The following is a 17931-nucleotide window of genomic DNA, read 5'->3' as shown; positions in this document are numbered from 1 at the left end:
TTTGTAGGAAGTAATGTCTTGCAAACCCTCCCGGAGTTGTCATACATCCAATGTCGCTTCCAACCTCGTTCAAAATTGTCTCTTCGCCCTTGAAATAGCCCTCCACAAATCATACCTGGTTTTCTGGTACAGGCCTGGGTCGCCAGACTTGAATGCCACAGATCTAGCCTTCAGTAGACGACGTACCTCCTGGTTCGTTCATGGTTCTTGGTTTGGGAATGTACAGTAAGTCTTTGTAGGCACACACTCATCCACACAGGTTTTAATGAAGTCAATAACAACTGCAGCATACTCATCCAGGTTCGGAGATGAATCCCTGAATACAGTTCAGTCCACCAATCCAAAGCACACCGATTCTCAGATCAAGTGCCTAGCATCCTTAAGTTTCCACATATTGACTGGGACTTCCATACAGTAAAAGAACTAGATGGGATCGAATTTGTCAAATGTGTTTAGTAAAGTTTCCTTAGTCAGTATGTAGAAGTCCCAATAAGAGAGTGCGCAATACTTGATCTGCTATCAGGGAATGAGACCAGGCAGCTGACAGAAGTTTGTGTAGGGGAATACTTTGCATTCATTGATCATAATGCCATTAGTTTCAAAGTAAATATGGAAAAGGATAGGTCTGGTCCACTGGTTGAGATTCTAAATTGGAGAAAGGACAATTTTGAAGGTATCAGAAAGAATCTGGCAAGTGTGGATTAGGACAGGCTGTCTTCTGGCAAGTGCGTATTTGGTAAGTGGGAGGCCTTCAGAAGTGAAATTTTGAGAGTACAAAGCTTGTATGTACCTGTCAGAATAAAAGGTAAAGATAACAAGCGTAGGGAGCCTTGGTTTTCAAGAAATATTGATGCCCTAGTTAAGAAAACAAAAGAGGTACATAGTAGGTACATGTGGCGTGTGGCCAAGTGGTTAGGGCGTGGGTTCGAGTCTCGGCCAAGGCAGCGTGTTGTGTCTTTGAGCAAGGCACTTAACCACACACTGCTCCAGTCCATCCAGCTGAAAATTGGCACCGGCAAAATGCTGGGGGTTAACCTCGCGGTAGACTGGCATCCTATCTGGAGGGGAGTCTTGTACTCTCAGTCACTTCACGCCACAGAAACCGGCATAAGCACCAGCCTGATGGGCCACAAGGCTCGGGACAGACTTTTTTTTAACATAGTAGGTAGGTAGGAAAAAATTAGGTACTTATGGAGTATAAGAAATGCAAGAGAACACATAAGAAAGAAATTAGGAGGGCTAAAAGAATGCATGAGGTGCCCTAGCAGTCAAGGTGAAGGAGAAGCCTAAAGGATTCTACAGATATGTTAAGAGCAAAAGGATTGCAAGGGACAAAATTGGTCCTCTGAAAGATCAGAATAGTAATCCATGTGTGGAGCAAAAGAGATGGGGCAGATCTTAAATGGATTTTTTGCATCTGTATATACTCAGGAGACGGATACAGAGTCTATAGAAGTTAGGCAAAGCAGCATCAATTTCATTGACCCTACACAGATCATAGAGGGGAATTGGTTTCTTGTCTTGAGGCAAATTAGGGTGGATAAATCCCCAGGGCCTGACAAGATGTTTGCTTGGACCCAGTGGGAGGCAAGTGCTGAAATTGAGGGGCTCTAGCAGAGATATTTAGATCACCCTTTGCGACAGCTGAAATGCTGGAGAATTGGGGGATAGTTAATGTTCTGTTGTTTAAGAAAGGCTCTAAAAATAAATCAGGAAATTATAGGCCAGTGAGCCTGGCATCAGTAGTGGGAAAGTTATCAGAAGGTATTCTAAGGGACCAGATGCATGAGTATTTAGGTAGACATGGACTAATTAGGCTTTGTGCATGGTAAGTTGTGTCTAACCAATCTTATAGAGTTTTTTGAGGAAGTTACCAGAAAAGTGGATTATGAAAACAGATAATTTAGCAAGGCATTTGAGAAGGTCCCGCACGGGAGGTTGGTCGAGAAGGTTCAGTGGCTTGGTATTTAAGATGAGGTACTAAGTTGGATCGCTGATGACATTTGCTGATCGTTTGAATAATCAGAGGCTTTTTCCCAGGGCTGAAATGGCTAGCACAAGAGGGCACAGTTTTAAGCTGCTTGAAAGTAGGTACAGAGGAGATGTCAGGGGTAAGTTTTTTACGTAGAGAGTGTTGAGTGTGTGGAATGGGCTGCCGGTGACGGTGGTGGAGGCGGATACGATAGCGTTCTTTAAGAGACTCCTGGACAGGTACATGGAGCTCAGAAAAATAGAGGGCTATGGGTAACCCTAGGTAATTTCTCAGGTAAGGACATGTTTGGCACAGCCTTGTGGGCCAAAGGGCCTGTATTGTGCTGTAGTTTTTCTATGTTTCTGTGACATCAATATTGGCGTTGTAGTGGGCAGCAAAGAAGACAATCAGAGCTTGCAGCAGTATCTGGACCAGCTGGAAAAATGAGCTGAAAAATGGCAGGTGGAATTTAATGCAGACAAATGTGAGATGTTGCACTTCAGAATAACCAGGGTAGGTCTTACACAGTGAACAGTAGGACTCTAATGAGTGCTGCAGAACAAAGGCATCTGGGTCCCGAATTCAGTGAAAGTGATGTCACAGATAGGTAGGGTTATAAAGAAAACTTCTGACACATTGGTCTTCATAAATCAAAGTATTGAGTACAGGAGATGAGATGGAATGTTATTTTAAAGACATTGGTGAGGCCTAATTTGAAGTACTGTTTGCAACTTTGGTCACCTACCTACAGGAAAGATGTAAATAAGGTTGAAAGAGTACAGGGAAAATTTACAAGGGCGTTGCTGGGACTGGAGGACCTGAGTTACAAGGAAAGATTCAATAGATTAGGACTTTATTCCTTGGAATGTAGAAGATTAAGGGGAGATTTGATAGAGGTATAGATAGGGTAAATGCAAACAGGCTTTTTCCATTGAGGAGTGGAACTACAGCTAGAAGACATGGGTTAATGGTGAAACATGAAAAGTTTAAGGGGAACATGAGGGGAAACTTCTTCACTCAGGGGGTCGTGAGATTGTGGACCAACTGCCTGCAAAGTGGTGCATGCGAACTCAGTTTCAGCTTTTAAGAGAAATTTGGATAGGTACATGGATAGTAGGGGTATGGAGGGCTATTGTCCCTGTTCAGGTCGATGGGAGTGGGCAGTTTAATAGTTTGGCAATGACTAAATGGGCCAAAGGGCCTTTTATGTGCTGTACTTTTCTATGACTCTGACTTTTAACTCAAGATTATATTTTAAAGAAATTAAGAGAATTGAAGTAAATCAGAAAGTAACAGGCAGAATAATATATGAATAGAAGGGTTGTGTATTTTGTGTTACATTGAGGTTTTATGATTATTTTGATGAGTAGTAATTTTTACTTACTCATCTAAATATATTTGTTCCTGATTTTGTAGGTTGGGAACTGCTCTGGAAAAACATGAATGTAGAAGTCCTAGCACAGAGAGCAACCTGTATTCACAGCAAAGCTCTCGACCACCTACTCGAAGTGGGAGCAGAACAAGTGATTCTGAGTTTGGGGCTTCACCAGTTCGTAAGTTGAAAAACCATATTGATTGTTTAGAATATTTTTTATTTATATATATATATAATAAAATTAATAATATAATTTTTATTGATCCTTAGCAATTATTTCCACACAAGGAGATGTTAATGAACTCTTCTCCCCCATAAATATCAAAACTCCATTCCCATCTCCCTTCTCTCCCATGTCTCTCACTGCCTCTTTCCCCTTCCTGACCTTCCCACCTCCCCTTCCTGACCTTCCCATCTTCCCTTCTCAAACAACCCATCATTCTCTAGTTCTAGAGCACATATTCAGTACTATAGCTGGACGTAGTTGGGCCCCCATGCCTTTGCTATGTCATCGATTTCAGCCACATCTGTGAGCTGAATCAAATTCACTGAAGATTGGGTTCTCTTATGATAATAACCCCCAGAGGAGGCCAAGATGATTGTTAAGTGATTCCTCTAACTGAAAGGAGTTGAAAATGCTGTTTGATCTTCTGTGTTCATTTTCTGGGCTCTATTGCTGAGGATGAGAATATTCATAGAATCTGCAGCTTCCGTTAGTTGCTAAACACCAGAGTTAACATGACTCATTAATTTTAAGGTGATCAGCTATATCTACTATATTTTGGTTAGTAATCCAAACCAACAGCTGACCAATTAAAAAGCTGGACTACTTCTTGATTCCCTGTGTCCTCATACCACCTAGGGCCATGTGAACAAGACAAAAATATGTTCCTTTATGGAGTCCCATGAGTTGTAAGGAAAATTTAGAGGATAACTACAGGAGTCCTTAAAATGTTAATATATGCACTTTAATTCATAAAGTTTTAGATACTTGGTTAAAGCTGTTCTGGTCTGGGGTCCAGTACTATCCAGAGAGTTGTTCTTCCTCTCTTATGCAGAACAAAATATGCAACCCATAGAACTACACTCTACTTCTTCACTCTTCCTCCTGTTACTACAGAGTTAGTACAGTGAGAGTGACTCTGGGGGCTGTGTTGTGTTCTTTGTATGAATTGTGGGAGACCTCCAGCCTCTCAGTTAACCACATCTGCATCAGGTGCACCAAACTGTGGCTCGTCAGTGAATGTGTTAAGGAACTGTAGCTGTAGTTCGATGACCTTCAGCTCATACAGGAAACTGATGAGGTGATAGATAGGAGCTACAGGGAGGTGTGCACCCCTAAGTTTCAGGAGGCAGGCATCTGGGTGACTGCCAGGAGAGGGAAAGAAAATGGGCAGCCAGTGCAGATCACCCCTGTGGCCATTCCCCTCAACAATAAGTATGCCACTTTGGGTACTGTTGAGGGTGGGGTGGGGGGAGGCGGGGCGGGAGATGACCTACCGGGGAAAAGCCACAGTGATCAGGTCTCGGGCACTGTGGCTCAGAAGGGAAGTACTGCAGTAGTGATAGGGAGTTTCATAGTTAGAGGAGTGGACAAGAGAATCTGTGGATGTGTTAGAGGCATCTGGATGGGATGGTATGCTTCCTTGCAGGTGCCAGGGTTAAGAATGTCTTAGATAGGGTCCATGGCATTATAAGGGAGAGGGTGAGCAGACGGAAGCCTTGGTACATATTAGCACCAATGATATGGATAGAAAAAGGGAGGAGGTTGTGAAGAGAGAATTTAGGGACCTAGGTAGAAAGCTGAAAAGCAGGACCTCCAGAATAGTAATCTCTGGATTACTGCTTGTGCCATGTGCCAGTAGAAACAGATGATTTGGTAGATGAATGCATGGCTGAGGAACTGGTACAAGGGGAATGGTTTCAGATTTCTGGATCACTGGGATCTCTTCTGGGCAAGATATAGCTTAACCCAAGGGGGGGACCAATATCCTAGTGAGCAGGTTTACTAGAGCTGCTGGGAAGAATTTAAACTACAGTCGGCCCTCCTTATCCGCGAGGGATTGGTTCCAGGACCCCTTGTGGATACCAAAAAATGCGAATGCTCAAGTCCCTCATTCAACCTGTCTCAATGCAGTGAACCTTAGGACCCAACGGAACTCCGGACCTTATTTAACCTGTTTCAGTGTGGTGGACGTTAGGACCCGGTGGCGGGTGTTCATGAAAATAATCACAATAATAATAAGGTGGCTGTTCATGAAAATAATCACGATCATGATTGAAAATAAAGTGGAAATAATAAAGCGATCGGAAAGAGGTGAAACGCCATCGGTCATTGGAAAAGTGTTAAATTACAGTCGGTCAACGATCGGAACAATTTTAAAGGATAAAGTGAGAAAGGCCCTGCCCCGATGAAAGCTACAATTATTACTAAGCAACACAGTGGTTTAATTATTGAGTTTTGGGATTTTGAGTTTTTGATCCTTCACATCAACCCAGCACAGATGGAAAGCACGCTCGGGAGCGGCCTGTCACTGGATTGAACTCGGAAACTTCCCTTCCCGAGCCTGGCGCTGAAACATACACTTCTTAAGTGTTTTATATGCATAGAAAGGTAAAATATATAGTATATACTAAGACAAACGTTTGACTGACGCTAAATAATACCGGATGTACCTGTTCCGACTTACTTAGTAAGAGAACTTCTGTTTTTTTTTCAATCCCAATCCACGATAACTTACGCACATCCTCCCGTCTACTTTAAGTCATCTCTAGATTACTTATAATACCTAATACAATGTAAATGCTATGTAAAATAGTTGTTATACTGCATTGTTTAGGGAATAATGACAAGAAAAAAAGTCTGTACATGCTCAAACAACAAGTGTTGGAAGAGCACTTCCGGGTTTTCTTGATTCGTGGTTGGTTGAATTCGCGCATGCGGAACTTGCGGATAAGGAGGGCCGACTGTAATTTGGCGGGGGGAAGGAAAGCGGAGTGATAGAGCTGAGGATGGAGAAGTTGGTATACAAGCAGATGCGGTGTGTAGTGAGACTGTAAGTACAGGCAGATGATGGAACAAATTTACAGTTGGTTGAATGAGTTGCAGTGTAACAGGGAGAAGACAGAAAAAGGTAATGAATCCAGGAGAGAAGGTGTTATATTTGAGTGCACACAGTATACAAAATAAGACAGATGATCTTGTAGCACAGTTAGAGATTGCAGGTATGACATCGTGGGCATTACGGGGCCCTGGCTGAAAGAAGATGATGGTTTGGTGTTTAACATCCAAGGATAGACATTGTAGGCAGATAGGCAGAGGGGGTGGCATGGCTATGTTGGTAAAAGATGAAATCAAATCTTGAGAAAGAGGTCACATAGGATCAGTAGATCTAAAATTGTTGTGAGTAGAGTTAAGGAACTGCAAGGGTAAAAAGACCCTCATGGGAGGCATCCGAATATTAGCCAGAATGTGGATGACAAATTACAATGGGAGGTAGAAAATTCATATCAAAAGGGCAATGTAATGGGGGATTTCAATGTGCAGGTAGATAGGGAAAATTAGGTTTGTGCTGGATCCCAACAGAGAGAATTTGTAGAATGCACATGCGATGAATTTTTGGAGCAGCTTGTGGTTGAGCCCACTAAGGGATCGGCCGTTCTCATTGGTTAGTTGGGTAATGTATCAGATTTGACTAGGGGGCTTAAGGTAAAGGAACCCTTAGGAGACAGTGCTCATGCAATGATAGAATTTACCCTGCAGTTTGAGAGGGTGAAGCTAAAGTCGAGCTAAAGTCAAATGTTTCAGTATTACAGTGGAGTAAAGGGTATCACAGAAGCATGAGAGAGGAGCTGGCCAAAGTTGATTGGAAGGGGTCACCAGTAGGGATGACAGCAGAGCAGCAATAGTTGGAGTTTCTGGGAGCAATTTGGAAGACTCAGGATAGATGCATCCCAAAGAAGTAGTATTCTAAAGGCAGGATGATACAACTGTGGCTGACAAGGGATGTCAAAACCAACATAAAAGACAAAAGAGCAAAAATTAATGGGAAGTTAGAGGATTGTGAAGCTTTTAAATACCAACAGAAGGCAACTACAAAAGCCATAAGGAGAGAAAATATGGAATATGAAGGTATGCTAGCCAATAATATAAAAGATACAGCTGTCCCCCACTTTTCGAACGTTCGCTTTATGAAACCTCACTGTTACGAAAGACCTACATTAGTTACCTGTTTTTGCTAACAAAAGGTGTTTTCACTGTTACAAAAAAAGCAGCACGCGCCCCAAGCAGCCGCTCCTCCCCCAGATTCGGAACTGCATTCTAGCTGGCATTGCTTAAACACGTGCCTGTGGGCATCCATTTGCAAGATGAGCTCTAAGGTATCGAAAAAGCCTAAAAGAGCTCATAGGGTGTTACACTTAGCATAAAACTAGACATAATTAAGCATTTCGATCGTGGTGAACGAAGCAAGGACAAAGTGAGTTTGGCTTGTGGAAGTTGACGAAGATGATGTTGAAGAGGTTTTGGCATCCCATGACCAAGAACTGATAGATGAAGAGCTGATGCATTTGGAAGAGGAAAGGATAACAATCGAAACCGAATGCAGTAGCGAATGGACCAAAAGTGAAGTTGTCCAGGAACTGAACGTGAAGCAATTGCGTGAGATTTTCGCTGCAATGATCAAGTATGACTTTAATTTTGAAGGATTGCGTCAGTTTAGGGCATATTTGCAAGATGGTTTGAGTGCTTACAAAGAACTGTATGATAGAAAAATGCGTGAGGCTAGCAGTCAAGCATACTGTCGTTTTTCAAGCCTTCCACATCAGCCACAGCAGACGACGAACCTCGACCTTCAACATCAAGGCAGGCAGACATAGAAGAAGATGACCTGCCTGCCTGATGGAAACAGACGACGATGAGATGACACCCCAGTGTCCCACCACCCCAACCCCCGGGCCACACACAGATACCGATTTGCAGAGAACGCAGCGGTAACCGGAAGGCACCCAGCACATCTTTAAGAAAAAAGCCGAAATAAACAAGCTAATTAATTAGGTGCCACCCGGCACATAAATATCTGCCCAGATCAGAGGCAATTGCCGACTGCGTTGCTTCTGATCTGGGCCGACATTTACGAGCCGGGCAGCACCTAATTAATTAGCTTGTTTATTTCGGCTTTTTTCTTAAAGCTGTGCTTGGTACATCCCGGCCACCGCTGCACCCCTGCATGCTTCGCGGATCGGTATTGGTTCACTGCCTGGAGGTTGGGGACCCGGACCACTGCACCACTCTAACCTCCAATGACTCAGCCTAACACACCATCATCAGTGTGCTCTGCGCTGTCTTCCCAATTCCGGTAAGTGATACTACACTGTACATACATTATTTCTACTTTATATAGGCTGTGTATTTTTATGCGTTATTTGGTATGATTTGGCAGCTTCATAGCTTAAAGGTTACTGGAGAGAGTGTTTCTGCCGAGAGTGCTTGCGCCGTGTTTTTGCCAAAAGCACTTGCGTGAGATTTTCACTATGGAGAACAGTGCAGGCAATCATTGTAGAGAAGTATTTCTACTTTATATAGGCTGTTTATTTATCATAGCATTCCTGCTTTTACTATATGTTACTGTTATTTCAAGTTTTATGTGCTATTTATACTTATACTTTATTGTCGCCAAACAATTGGTACTAGAACGTATAATCATCACAGCGATATTTGATTCTGCGCTACACACTCCCTGGATTACAAATATTAAATATTAAAAATAGTTAAAATGAGTAAATATTAAAAATTTAAATTATAAATCATAGAAAATAGAAAAATGGGAAGTAAGGTAGTGCAGAAAAACCAAGAGGCAGGTCCGGATATTTGGAGGGTATGGCCCAGATCCGGGTCAGGATTCGTTCAGCAGTCTTATCACAGTTGGAAAGAAGTTGTTCCCAAGTCTGGCCGTACGAGTCTTCAAGCTCCTGAACCTTCTCCCGGAGGGAAGAGGGACGAAAAGTGTGTTGGCTGGGTGGGTCGTGTCCTTGATTATCCTGGCAGCACTGCTCCAACAGCGTGCGGTGTAAAGTGAGTCCATGGACGGAAGATTGGTTTGTGTGATGTGCTGCACCGTGTTCACGATCATCTGCAGCTTCTTTCAGTTTTGGATAAGATAACTTCCATACCAGGTTGTGATGCACCCTAGAAGAATGCTTTTTACGGTACATCTATAAAAATTAGTGAGGGTTTTAGGGGACCGGCCAAATTTCTTAAGTTTTCTCAGGAAGTAAAGGCGCTGGTGGGCCTTCTTGGCAGTGGACTCTGCTTGGTTGGTCCAAGTCAGGTCATTTGTGATATCAACCCCGGGGAACTTAAAGCTTTTGACCTGTTCCACTTGCACACCACCGATGTAAATTGGGTCGTGCGGTCCGCTACTCCTTCTGAAGTCAACAACCAATTCCTTCGTCTTGATGACGTTGAGGGATAGGTTATTGTCTTCGCACCATGCCACCGGGTTCTTAATTTCCTCTCTGTACTCAAACTATTAAATTGTTTGGTATGATTTGGTAGGTTGTTTTTGGGTCTGCGAACATCACAAATTTTTCCCATATAAATAAATGGTAATTGCTTCTTCGTTTTATGACATTCCGGCTTACGAACTGTTTCATAGGAACACTCTACTTTCGGATGGTGGGGGAAACCTGTACCCAAAGTTGTTTTCAGATATATAAAGTATAAAAGAGAGACAAGAGTAGATATCAGATCCTGGAAAATGACTCTGGAGCTGTACTAATAGGGGATAAGGAAATGGCAGACAAACTGAGTAAGTATTTTGCATCAGTCTTCACTGTGGAAGACACTAACAGTATGCTGGAAGCTCGAAAGTGTCAGGGCAGAAGTGAGTGTAGTTATTATTCCTAGGGAGAGGTGATTGGGAGGGTGAAAGGTTTGAAGGTAGATAAGTCACATGGACTATACCCAAGGGTTCTGAAAGAAGTAGCTGAAGGGATTGTGAAGTTATTATTAATGATTCAAGAATCACTAGATTCAGGCATGGATCTGGAGGACTGGAAAATTGCAAATGTCACTCCACTCTTCAAGAAGGGATGGAGGCAAAAGAAAGGAAATTATAGGCTTTTTAGCCTGACCTCAGTGGTTGGGAAGATGTTCGTGTCGATTGTTAAAGATGAGGTTTCAGGTACTTGGTAAAATGGGCCAAAGTCAGCATAGTTTCCTTAAGGGAAAATCTTGCCTCACAGATGTTTTGGAATTCTTTGAGGAAATAACAAGCAGGATAGACAAAGAAGAATTGGTGGATGTTGTGTACTTGGATTTTCAGAAGGCCTTTGACAAGATGCCACACATACTTTATACTTTATTGTCGCCAAACAATTGTTACTAGAACGTACAATCATCATCGCGATATTTGATTCTGCGCTTCCCGCTCCCTGGATTACAAATCAATAATAAATATTGAAAATTTAAATTATAAATCATAAATAGAAAAATTGGAAAAATGGAAAGTAAGATAGTACAAAAAAAATGAGATGCAGGTCTGGATATTTGGAGGGTACAGCCCAGATCCAGGTCAGGATCCGTTCAGCAGTCTTATCACAGTTGGAAAGAAGCTGTTCCCAAATCTGGCCGTACGAGTCTTCAAGCTCCTGAGCCTTCTCCCCGAGGGAAGAGGGATGAAAAGTGTGTTGGCTGGGTGGGTCGTGTCCTTGATTATCCTGGCAGCACTGCTCCGACAGCGTGAGGTGTAAAGTGAGTCCAAGGACAGAAGATTGGTTTGTGTGATGTGCTGGGCTGTGTTCATGATCTTCAGCAGCTTCTTCTGGTCTTGGACAGGACAACTTCCATACCAGGTTGTGATGCACCCTAGAAGAATGCTTTCTACGGTGCATCTATAAAAATTAGGGTTTTAGGGGACATGAGGCTGCTTAGTAAGATAAGAGCCCATGGTATTACAGGAAAGGTACTAGCATTTATAGAACATTGGCTGATTGGCGGTGGCATAAAGTGGGTATAAAGGGAGCCTTTTCTAATTGGCTGCTGGTGACTAGTGGTGTTCCGCAGGAGTCAGTGTTGGAACTGCTTCTTTTTACATTGTATCTCAATAATTTGGATGACGAAATTGATGGTTTTGTGGCCAGGCTTGCTGATGACACGAAGATAGGTGGAGGGGTGGGTAGTGTTGAGGAAGCAAGGAGGCTGAAGAAGGGACTTGGAGAGATTAGGAGAAGGGGTGAAGAAGTGGCCAGTGGAATACAGTCAGGAAATGTGCGGTCATACACTTTGGTAGAAGGAATATAAGTGTAGACTATTTTCTAAATGGGGAGAAAATTAAAAAATCCTAGGTGCATAGGGACTTTAGAGTCCCTGTGCAGAATTCCCTGAAGGTTAATTTGCAGTTGAGTCAGTGATGAGGAAGGCAAGTGCAATGTTTAGTATTCATTTTAAGAGGATTCAAATATAAAGACAAGGATGTAATGCTGGGGCTTTATAAGCAACTGGTGCGGCCTCACTTGGTGTATTGTGAGCCATTTTGGGCCTCTTATCTAAGAAAAGATGTGCTGATACTGGAGAGGGTTCAAAGGAGGTTTAGGAAAATTATTCCAGGATTGAAAGGCTTATCATAGGAGGACTGGACCAGTACTCGCTGGAATTAAGAAAAAGGGGGATCTCATCGAAACTTATCGTATGTTGAAAGGCCTCGATAGTGTGGAGGTGGAGATGATGTTTCTGATAGTGGGGGGTGTCTGGGACCAGAGGGCACAACCTCAAAATAGAGTGACATTCATTTATAATGGAGGTGAAGAGAAAGTTATTTAGCCAGAGGGTGGTGAATCTGTGGAATTCATTGCCACAGGTGGCTGTGGAGGCCGGGTCATTGAGTGTCTTTAAGATGGAGAATGATGGATTCTTGATAAGTCAAAGACTGAAAGGTTTGGTAAGAAGGCAGGAGAATGGGGTTGAGAAGCAAATGGATCAGCCATAATGAAATGGCAGAGCAGACTTGATGGGCCGAATGGCCTGTTTCTGCTCCAATGTCTTATGGTCTTACAACGGGCAGAGAAAGAAAAATGACTGAATGAATATCAGCAACAAGATAATCTCACTAAGCAGTGCAGTTTGGCTGTGTTATTCTCTCATCATTTCAGATAATTCCATATTTATGGATCAAAGAATAAGCCCAGTGATTATGTGCATGCTGCAAGTGCAAGGCAGAGACCGTCATCACATTAGGAATTAAACTTTACCACTGTGGAACTCCATCACACCCCCACCCAAATTAATATATTTGGGATCACTACTAACCAAATACCTGACTTAGAATGGACACCAAATCTGCAAGAGCACATCAGAGGCTGGGTTTCATGCAACTAAGAACTGAACTCTGACTTCCAGCCACACTGTTGTCCGAGTGCATGCAGCTTCAACCACAGGAAAAACAGTTTCACTCAGGATAACACGAGGAAATCTGCAGATGCTGGAATTTCAAGCAACACACATCAAAGTTGCTGGTGAACGCCAGCAGGCCAGGCAGCATCTCTAGGAAGAGGTACAGTCGACGTTTTGGGCCGAGACCCTTCGTCAGGACTAACTGAAAGAAGAGACATTTGAAAGGGGGAGGGGGAGATCCAAAATGTTAGGAGAAGACAGGAGGGGGAGGGATGGAGCCAAGAGCTGGACAGGTGATTGGCAAAGGGGATATGAGAGGATCATGGGACAGGAGGCCCAGGGAGAAAGAAAAAGGGGAGGGGGGAAACCAGAGGATGGGCAAGGGGTATAGTGAGGGGGGCAGAGGGAGAAAAAGGAGAGAGAGAAAAAGAATGTGTGTATATAAATAAATAACTCAGGATAAAGCAGGTTGCTTGACTGACACTCTCACCAATCACACTGAGCATTCACCACTGATACAATATGATGTCTCTGTGCACCAACAAATCACTAAAGTTTCATTGGAAAATCCTAGGAAGCCCCAGTAGATGATGGATAAGATTAGCAATTGGCATGTTGCAGTACCATCTATAACATATTTGCGCACCATTCAAAGTTAGAGATATGAATGTTGCTCAATTTTACCTCAGTAGAAATCATAGAATATACCACAAAAACATTGTTGTCGCTGTGACTTCTCACCACCTCCTCAAGGGCAGTCATTAAGTGCTAAACTGTCCGATAACACAGATATCCAGAGTAAAACACCGAGGGAGTGAAATCCCACCCCCCATCGCCTCCGATCTGCTAATAAGGACTTATGGTTTCTTCCTCCTGTAGTCAATAATCAGCTCTTAGATTTTGCTGATGTTAAATGAGAGGTTGTTGTTGCAGCACTATTCAACCAGATTTTCATCTGCTTTCCTACTTGCTGATTCGTCACTGCCTTGAATTTGGCCAACTACAGTGGTGTCGTCAGCAAATGTAAAAATGACACTGGAGTTGTACTTAGCCTCACAGTCGTTGGTCTGAAGCAGGTAGAGCGGGGGCTAAGCACACAACCTTGTTGTGCACCTGTGCTGATGGTGATTGTGGAGGAGATGTTGTTGTCAATCCATACTGACTGGGGTCTGCATGCGACAAAATCAAGAATCCAGTTGCACAAGGAGGTATTGAGCCCTAGGCCTTGGAGCTTATTGATTAGTTTGAGAAGATGATGAATGTTGAGCTGTAGTCAATGAGGTGCAACCTGATGTATGTATATTAACTGTCCAGGTGTTCCAGAGCTGAGTGAAGAGCCAATAAAATGGCATCTGCTGTTGACCTTTTTGACAGTAGGCAGATTGGAGTAGATACAAGTCAGTCCTCAGGCAGGAGTTGAAATGCTTCGTGACCAACCTCACGAAGCACTTCACAGTGGATACAAGTGTTACTGGATAATAGTCGTAGAGACAGGTTATTGTTTTCTTCTTGGGCACCAGTATGATTGAAACCTGCTTGAAGCAGGTGGGTACATCAGACTGCTGAAGTGAGAGGTTAAAGATGTTAGTGCACACTCCGGACAATTGATTAGCACAGTTCCTCAGTATTCTGCCAAGTACACTGACTGGGCCTGATACTTTTCATGGGTTCACATGGATGGTCTCAGAGAGTGAAATCACAGGGTTGCCAGGGGCTGTGCGAGTTTGTGAAAATGCTTCCATGATCTGTTGGTCAAGGCGAGTGTAAAGGATGTAAGATCATGTAAATACCATTCCAAAGAAGGCACAATAGCACCTCTACTTTCTTGGAAGTTTCAGTAGATTCGGCATGTCGTCTAAAACTTTGACAATCTTCAACGGATGCATAGCGGTAAGTAGCATCAATGCCCAATGGAAAATCCTATAAAAAGTGATGGATACAACCCAGTTCATCACAGGCAAAACCCTCTCAACCATTAAACACATCTACAAGGAGTGTTGCCACAAGGAAGCAGCATCCATCATCAAGGACCCCACCATCCAGACCATGCTCTTTTCTTGCTGCTGCCATCAGGAAGGAGGTTACAGGAGCCTTATGTCCCACATCACCTGGTTCTGGAACCATCAGGCCCATGAACCACATCCTCCTGCCCAACATTTGGCACCTTATACATACCTTTTGAAGTTGTATAAGACGTTGGTGAGACCTTATTTGGAGTATTGTGTGCAGTTTTGGTCACCAACCTACAGGAAAGGTGTAAAGAAATTTGAAAAGGTACAGAGAAAATTTACAAGGATGCTGCCAGGACTGGAGGACCTGAGTTATAAAGAAAGATTGAATAGGTTAGGACTTTATTCCTCAGAACGTAGAAGACCGAGGGGAGATTTCATTGAGGTATTCAAAATTATGAGGGGTATAGACAGGGTAAATGCAAGCAGACCCTTTCCATTGAAGTTGAGTGGGACTACAACTAGAGGTCATTGGTTAAGGGTTAAAGCTAAAATATTTAAGGGGAACATGAGGGGAAATTTCTTCACGCAAAGGGTCATGAGAGTGTGGAATGAGCTGCCAGTGCAAGTAGTGCATGTGAGCTCGATTTCAATGTTTAAGAGAAGTTTGGATTGGTACATGGATGGCAGGGGTATGGAAGGCTCTGGTCTAGGTGCATGTTGATGGGAGTAGCTAGTTTAAATGGTTCAGCATGGAGTAGATGTGCCAAAGGGCCTGTTTGTGTGCTGTACTTTTCTATGACTATAATTTCAACAAACTTGAAATTTCTCATTAATGCTGAAAAAAATTAAGGTTATTAATTCAGGTTTTTTTGTACAGACATAGTTAGTTGCATTACGGTTGATATTAATGTCTTGCCATCAATATAGGAACTATTTTGTTTGCTCAATTATTATCATCCATTGAGTTCTTCAATTATTCAATGTCCTGTTGCTATTAGTATGCTAAAAATTGAATTGATTGACCTGAATTCTTTTTTCAAAACTCAATTTTTAATGGAAGTGTTATTTTCTTCTGTAGATTTTGATCACAATTCTTCAATTGATAATTATGATCGTGAGCTTCTACCGGCTTCAAGTTCATTCGATATGGGGGCATCTGAGAAACTAAACAGAGGATCTATCAGGTAAGAAGGCATTACAAATAATATTGTGAAAATATTCTGTCAAATAAATTTTATGAACATTTGACAAAAATGATTGACAATACAAGTAAACAACAGGAATTCTGCAGATGCTGGAAATTCAAGCAACACACATCAAAGTTGCTGGTGAACGCAGCAGGCCAGGCAGCATCTCTAGGAAGATTTACAGTCGATGTCTCAGGCCGAGACCCTTCGTCAGGACTAACTGAAGGAAGAGTTCGTAAGAGATTTGAAAGTGGGAGGGGGAGGGGGAGATCCAAAATGATAGGAGAAGACAGGAGGGGGAGGGATGGAGCCAAGAGCTGGACAGCTGATTGGCAAAAGGGGATACGAGAGGATCATGGGACAGGAGGTCTGGGAAGAAAGACAAGTGGGGGGGGAACCCAGATATATTGGCGAGACCCGACGCAGACTGGGAGACCGCTTTGCTGAACACCTACACTCTGTCCGCCAGAGAAAGCAGGATCTCCCAGTGGCCACGTATTTTAATTCCACATCCCATTCCCATTCTGACATGTCTATCCACGGCCTCCTCTACTGTAAAGATGAAGCCACACTCAGGTTGGAGGAACAACACCTTATATTCCATCTGGGTAGCCTCCAACCTGATGGCATGAACATCGACTTCTCTAACTTCCGCTAATGCCCCACCTCCCCCTCGTACCCCATCTGTTATTTATTTTTATACACACATTCTTTCTCTCACTCTCCTTTTTCTCCCTCTGTCCCTCTGAATATACCCCTTGCCCATCCTCTGGGTTCCACCCCCCCCCCACTTGTCTTTCTTCCCGGGCCTCCTGTCCCATGATCCTCTCGTATCCCTTTTGCCAATCACCTGTCCTGCTCTTGGCTCCATCCCTCCCCCTCCTGTCTTCTCCTATCATTTTGGATCTCTTCCTCCCCCTCCCAGTTTCAAATCTCTTACTAACTCTTCCTTCAGTTAGTCCTGACGAAGGGTCTCGGCCCGAAACGTCAACTGTACCTCTTCCTAGAGATGCTGCCTGGCCTGTGACAATACAAGTACTTGTATTTCAACTGATTGGTTCATGTGTTCCCTGCAAGAAGTTAATCATTCCACACATAATTATATTATAAAGTATATCGTACAATATTTTGTTCTTGATTTAATTGGGAATATGTTTCATCTCACATTTCTGCAGCCACTTTAAATAAAGCCTTCAAATAATTCTGGTATAGTCTGTATCAGTGCTGCAACTCAGCATGATAGGTTTTTGTCCTTGTCGTATACATGTTGAGAAACCCCCTTTTTCTGGGCATCTCTATAGATGCAGCTGGTTAGCCCCTCGCTAATAGCCGCTGGACTCAATGGTGAGAAAACCACCTTTCCCAGACTCTGTATGTCTGTGGTAGATATAACTTGGATCCCACCAAGCCTGGGATGTTGGGATATCTCATCCACCCAAATCCCGGTCTGTGGGAATACTGTGTAATTACTGCCCCCATGCAATCGCCTATTGGCAAAGAATAACAGACTGTACACTGCATACAATAATAAAGAAAGTATATTTCTGAATGTTAACCAAACAGTTATTTTAAAAAAGGGCCCATCATAATTAAAACAGTCAAATATGCACAGGTTGGAGCTCAAATCATCCAAAAGCCGATGTGTCCAACGTACTCACATTGGTAACTCTTATTCACTGATCGCCAATAGAATTCTCCCTCTTGGACTCCATTGAATCGCACATTCCCGTCAGTTTGAATACTACAGGCAGTTCTCTTGAGCTGCTTCTCTCTCCATCTCCCACCGAAAAAGACCTCAACCCACCTCAGTGTCTGTCACAAAATCTCTCCCTGAGCACGCTCTAGAACCTTCTCCCAATTCCACCATCCTGATCGGATAACACGACATTACTAAGTATGAGCATCACAATCCCTTATCTTTAACGGTAACCCAAACACAACCAGCTGCTTCTACAGAAAGCCATTGAATGTAACACCCTACAACATTAGCAGTAAAATCTCAACCACGTGTTACATAAGTATGCCCCAGAAGGAAATTCTAAAGGGACAGGGAA

The 17931-nt window shown here is 43.1% G+C and overlaps 1 protein-coding gene across 9 annotated transcripts in view; it reads left to right on the top strand.

The window, feature by feature from the left end:
• LOC134345281 (lisH domain-containing protein ARMC9) overlaps positions 1 to 17931 on the top strand; it is a 150451-nt gene that overhangs the window by 123100 nt on the left and 9420 nt on the right. For all 9 annotated transcript variants that reach the window (XM_063045701.1, XM_063045708.1, XM_063045706.1 and 6 more), the window contains 2 exons: positions 3389 to 3525; positions 15769 to 15874. In XM_063045701.1, the coding sequence (XP_062901771.1) occupies positions 3389 to 3525; positions 15769 to 15874 (243 nt within the window). The remainder of the gene's footprint in view (positions 1 to 3388; positions 3526 to 15768; positions 15875 to 17931) is intronic.

This window comes from Mobula hypostoma, chromosome 4, assembly GCF_963921235.1.
Source record: "Mobula hypostoma chromosome 4, sMobHyp1.1, whole genome shotgun sequence".
NCBI lineage: Eukaryota > Metazoa > Chordata > Chondrichthyes > Myliobatiformes > Myliobatidae > Mobula > Mobula hypostoma.
Note: the sequence above shows the minus strand (reverse complement) of the source record. Positions and strands in the feature narration are given on the sequence as shown.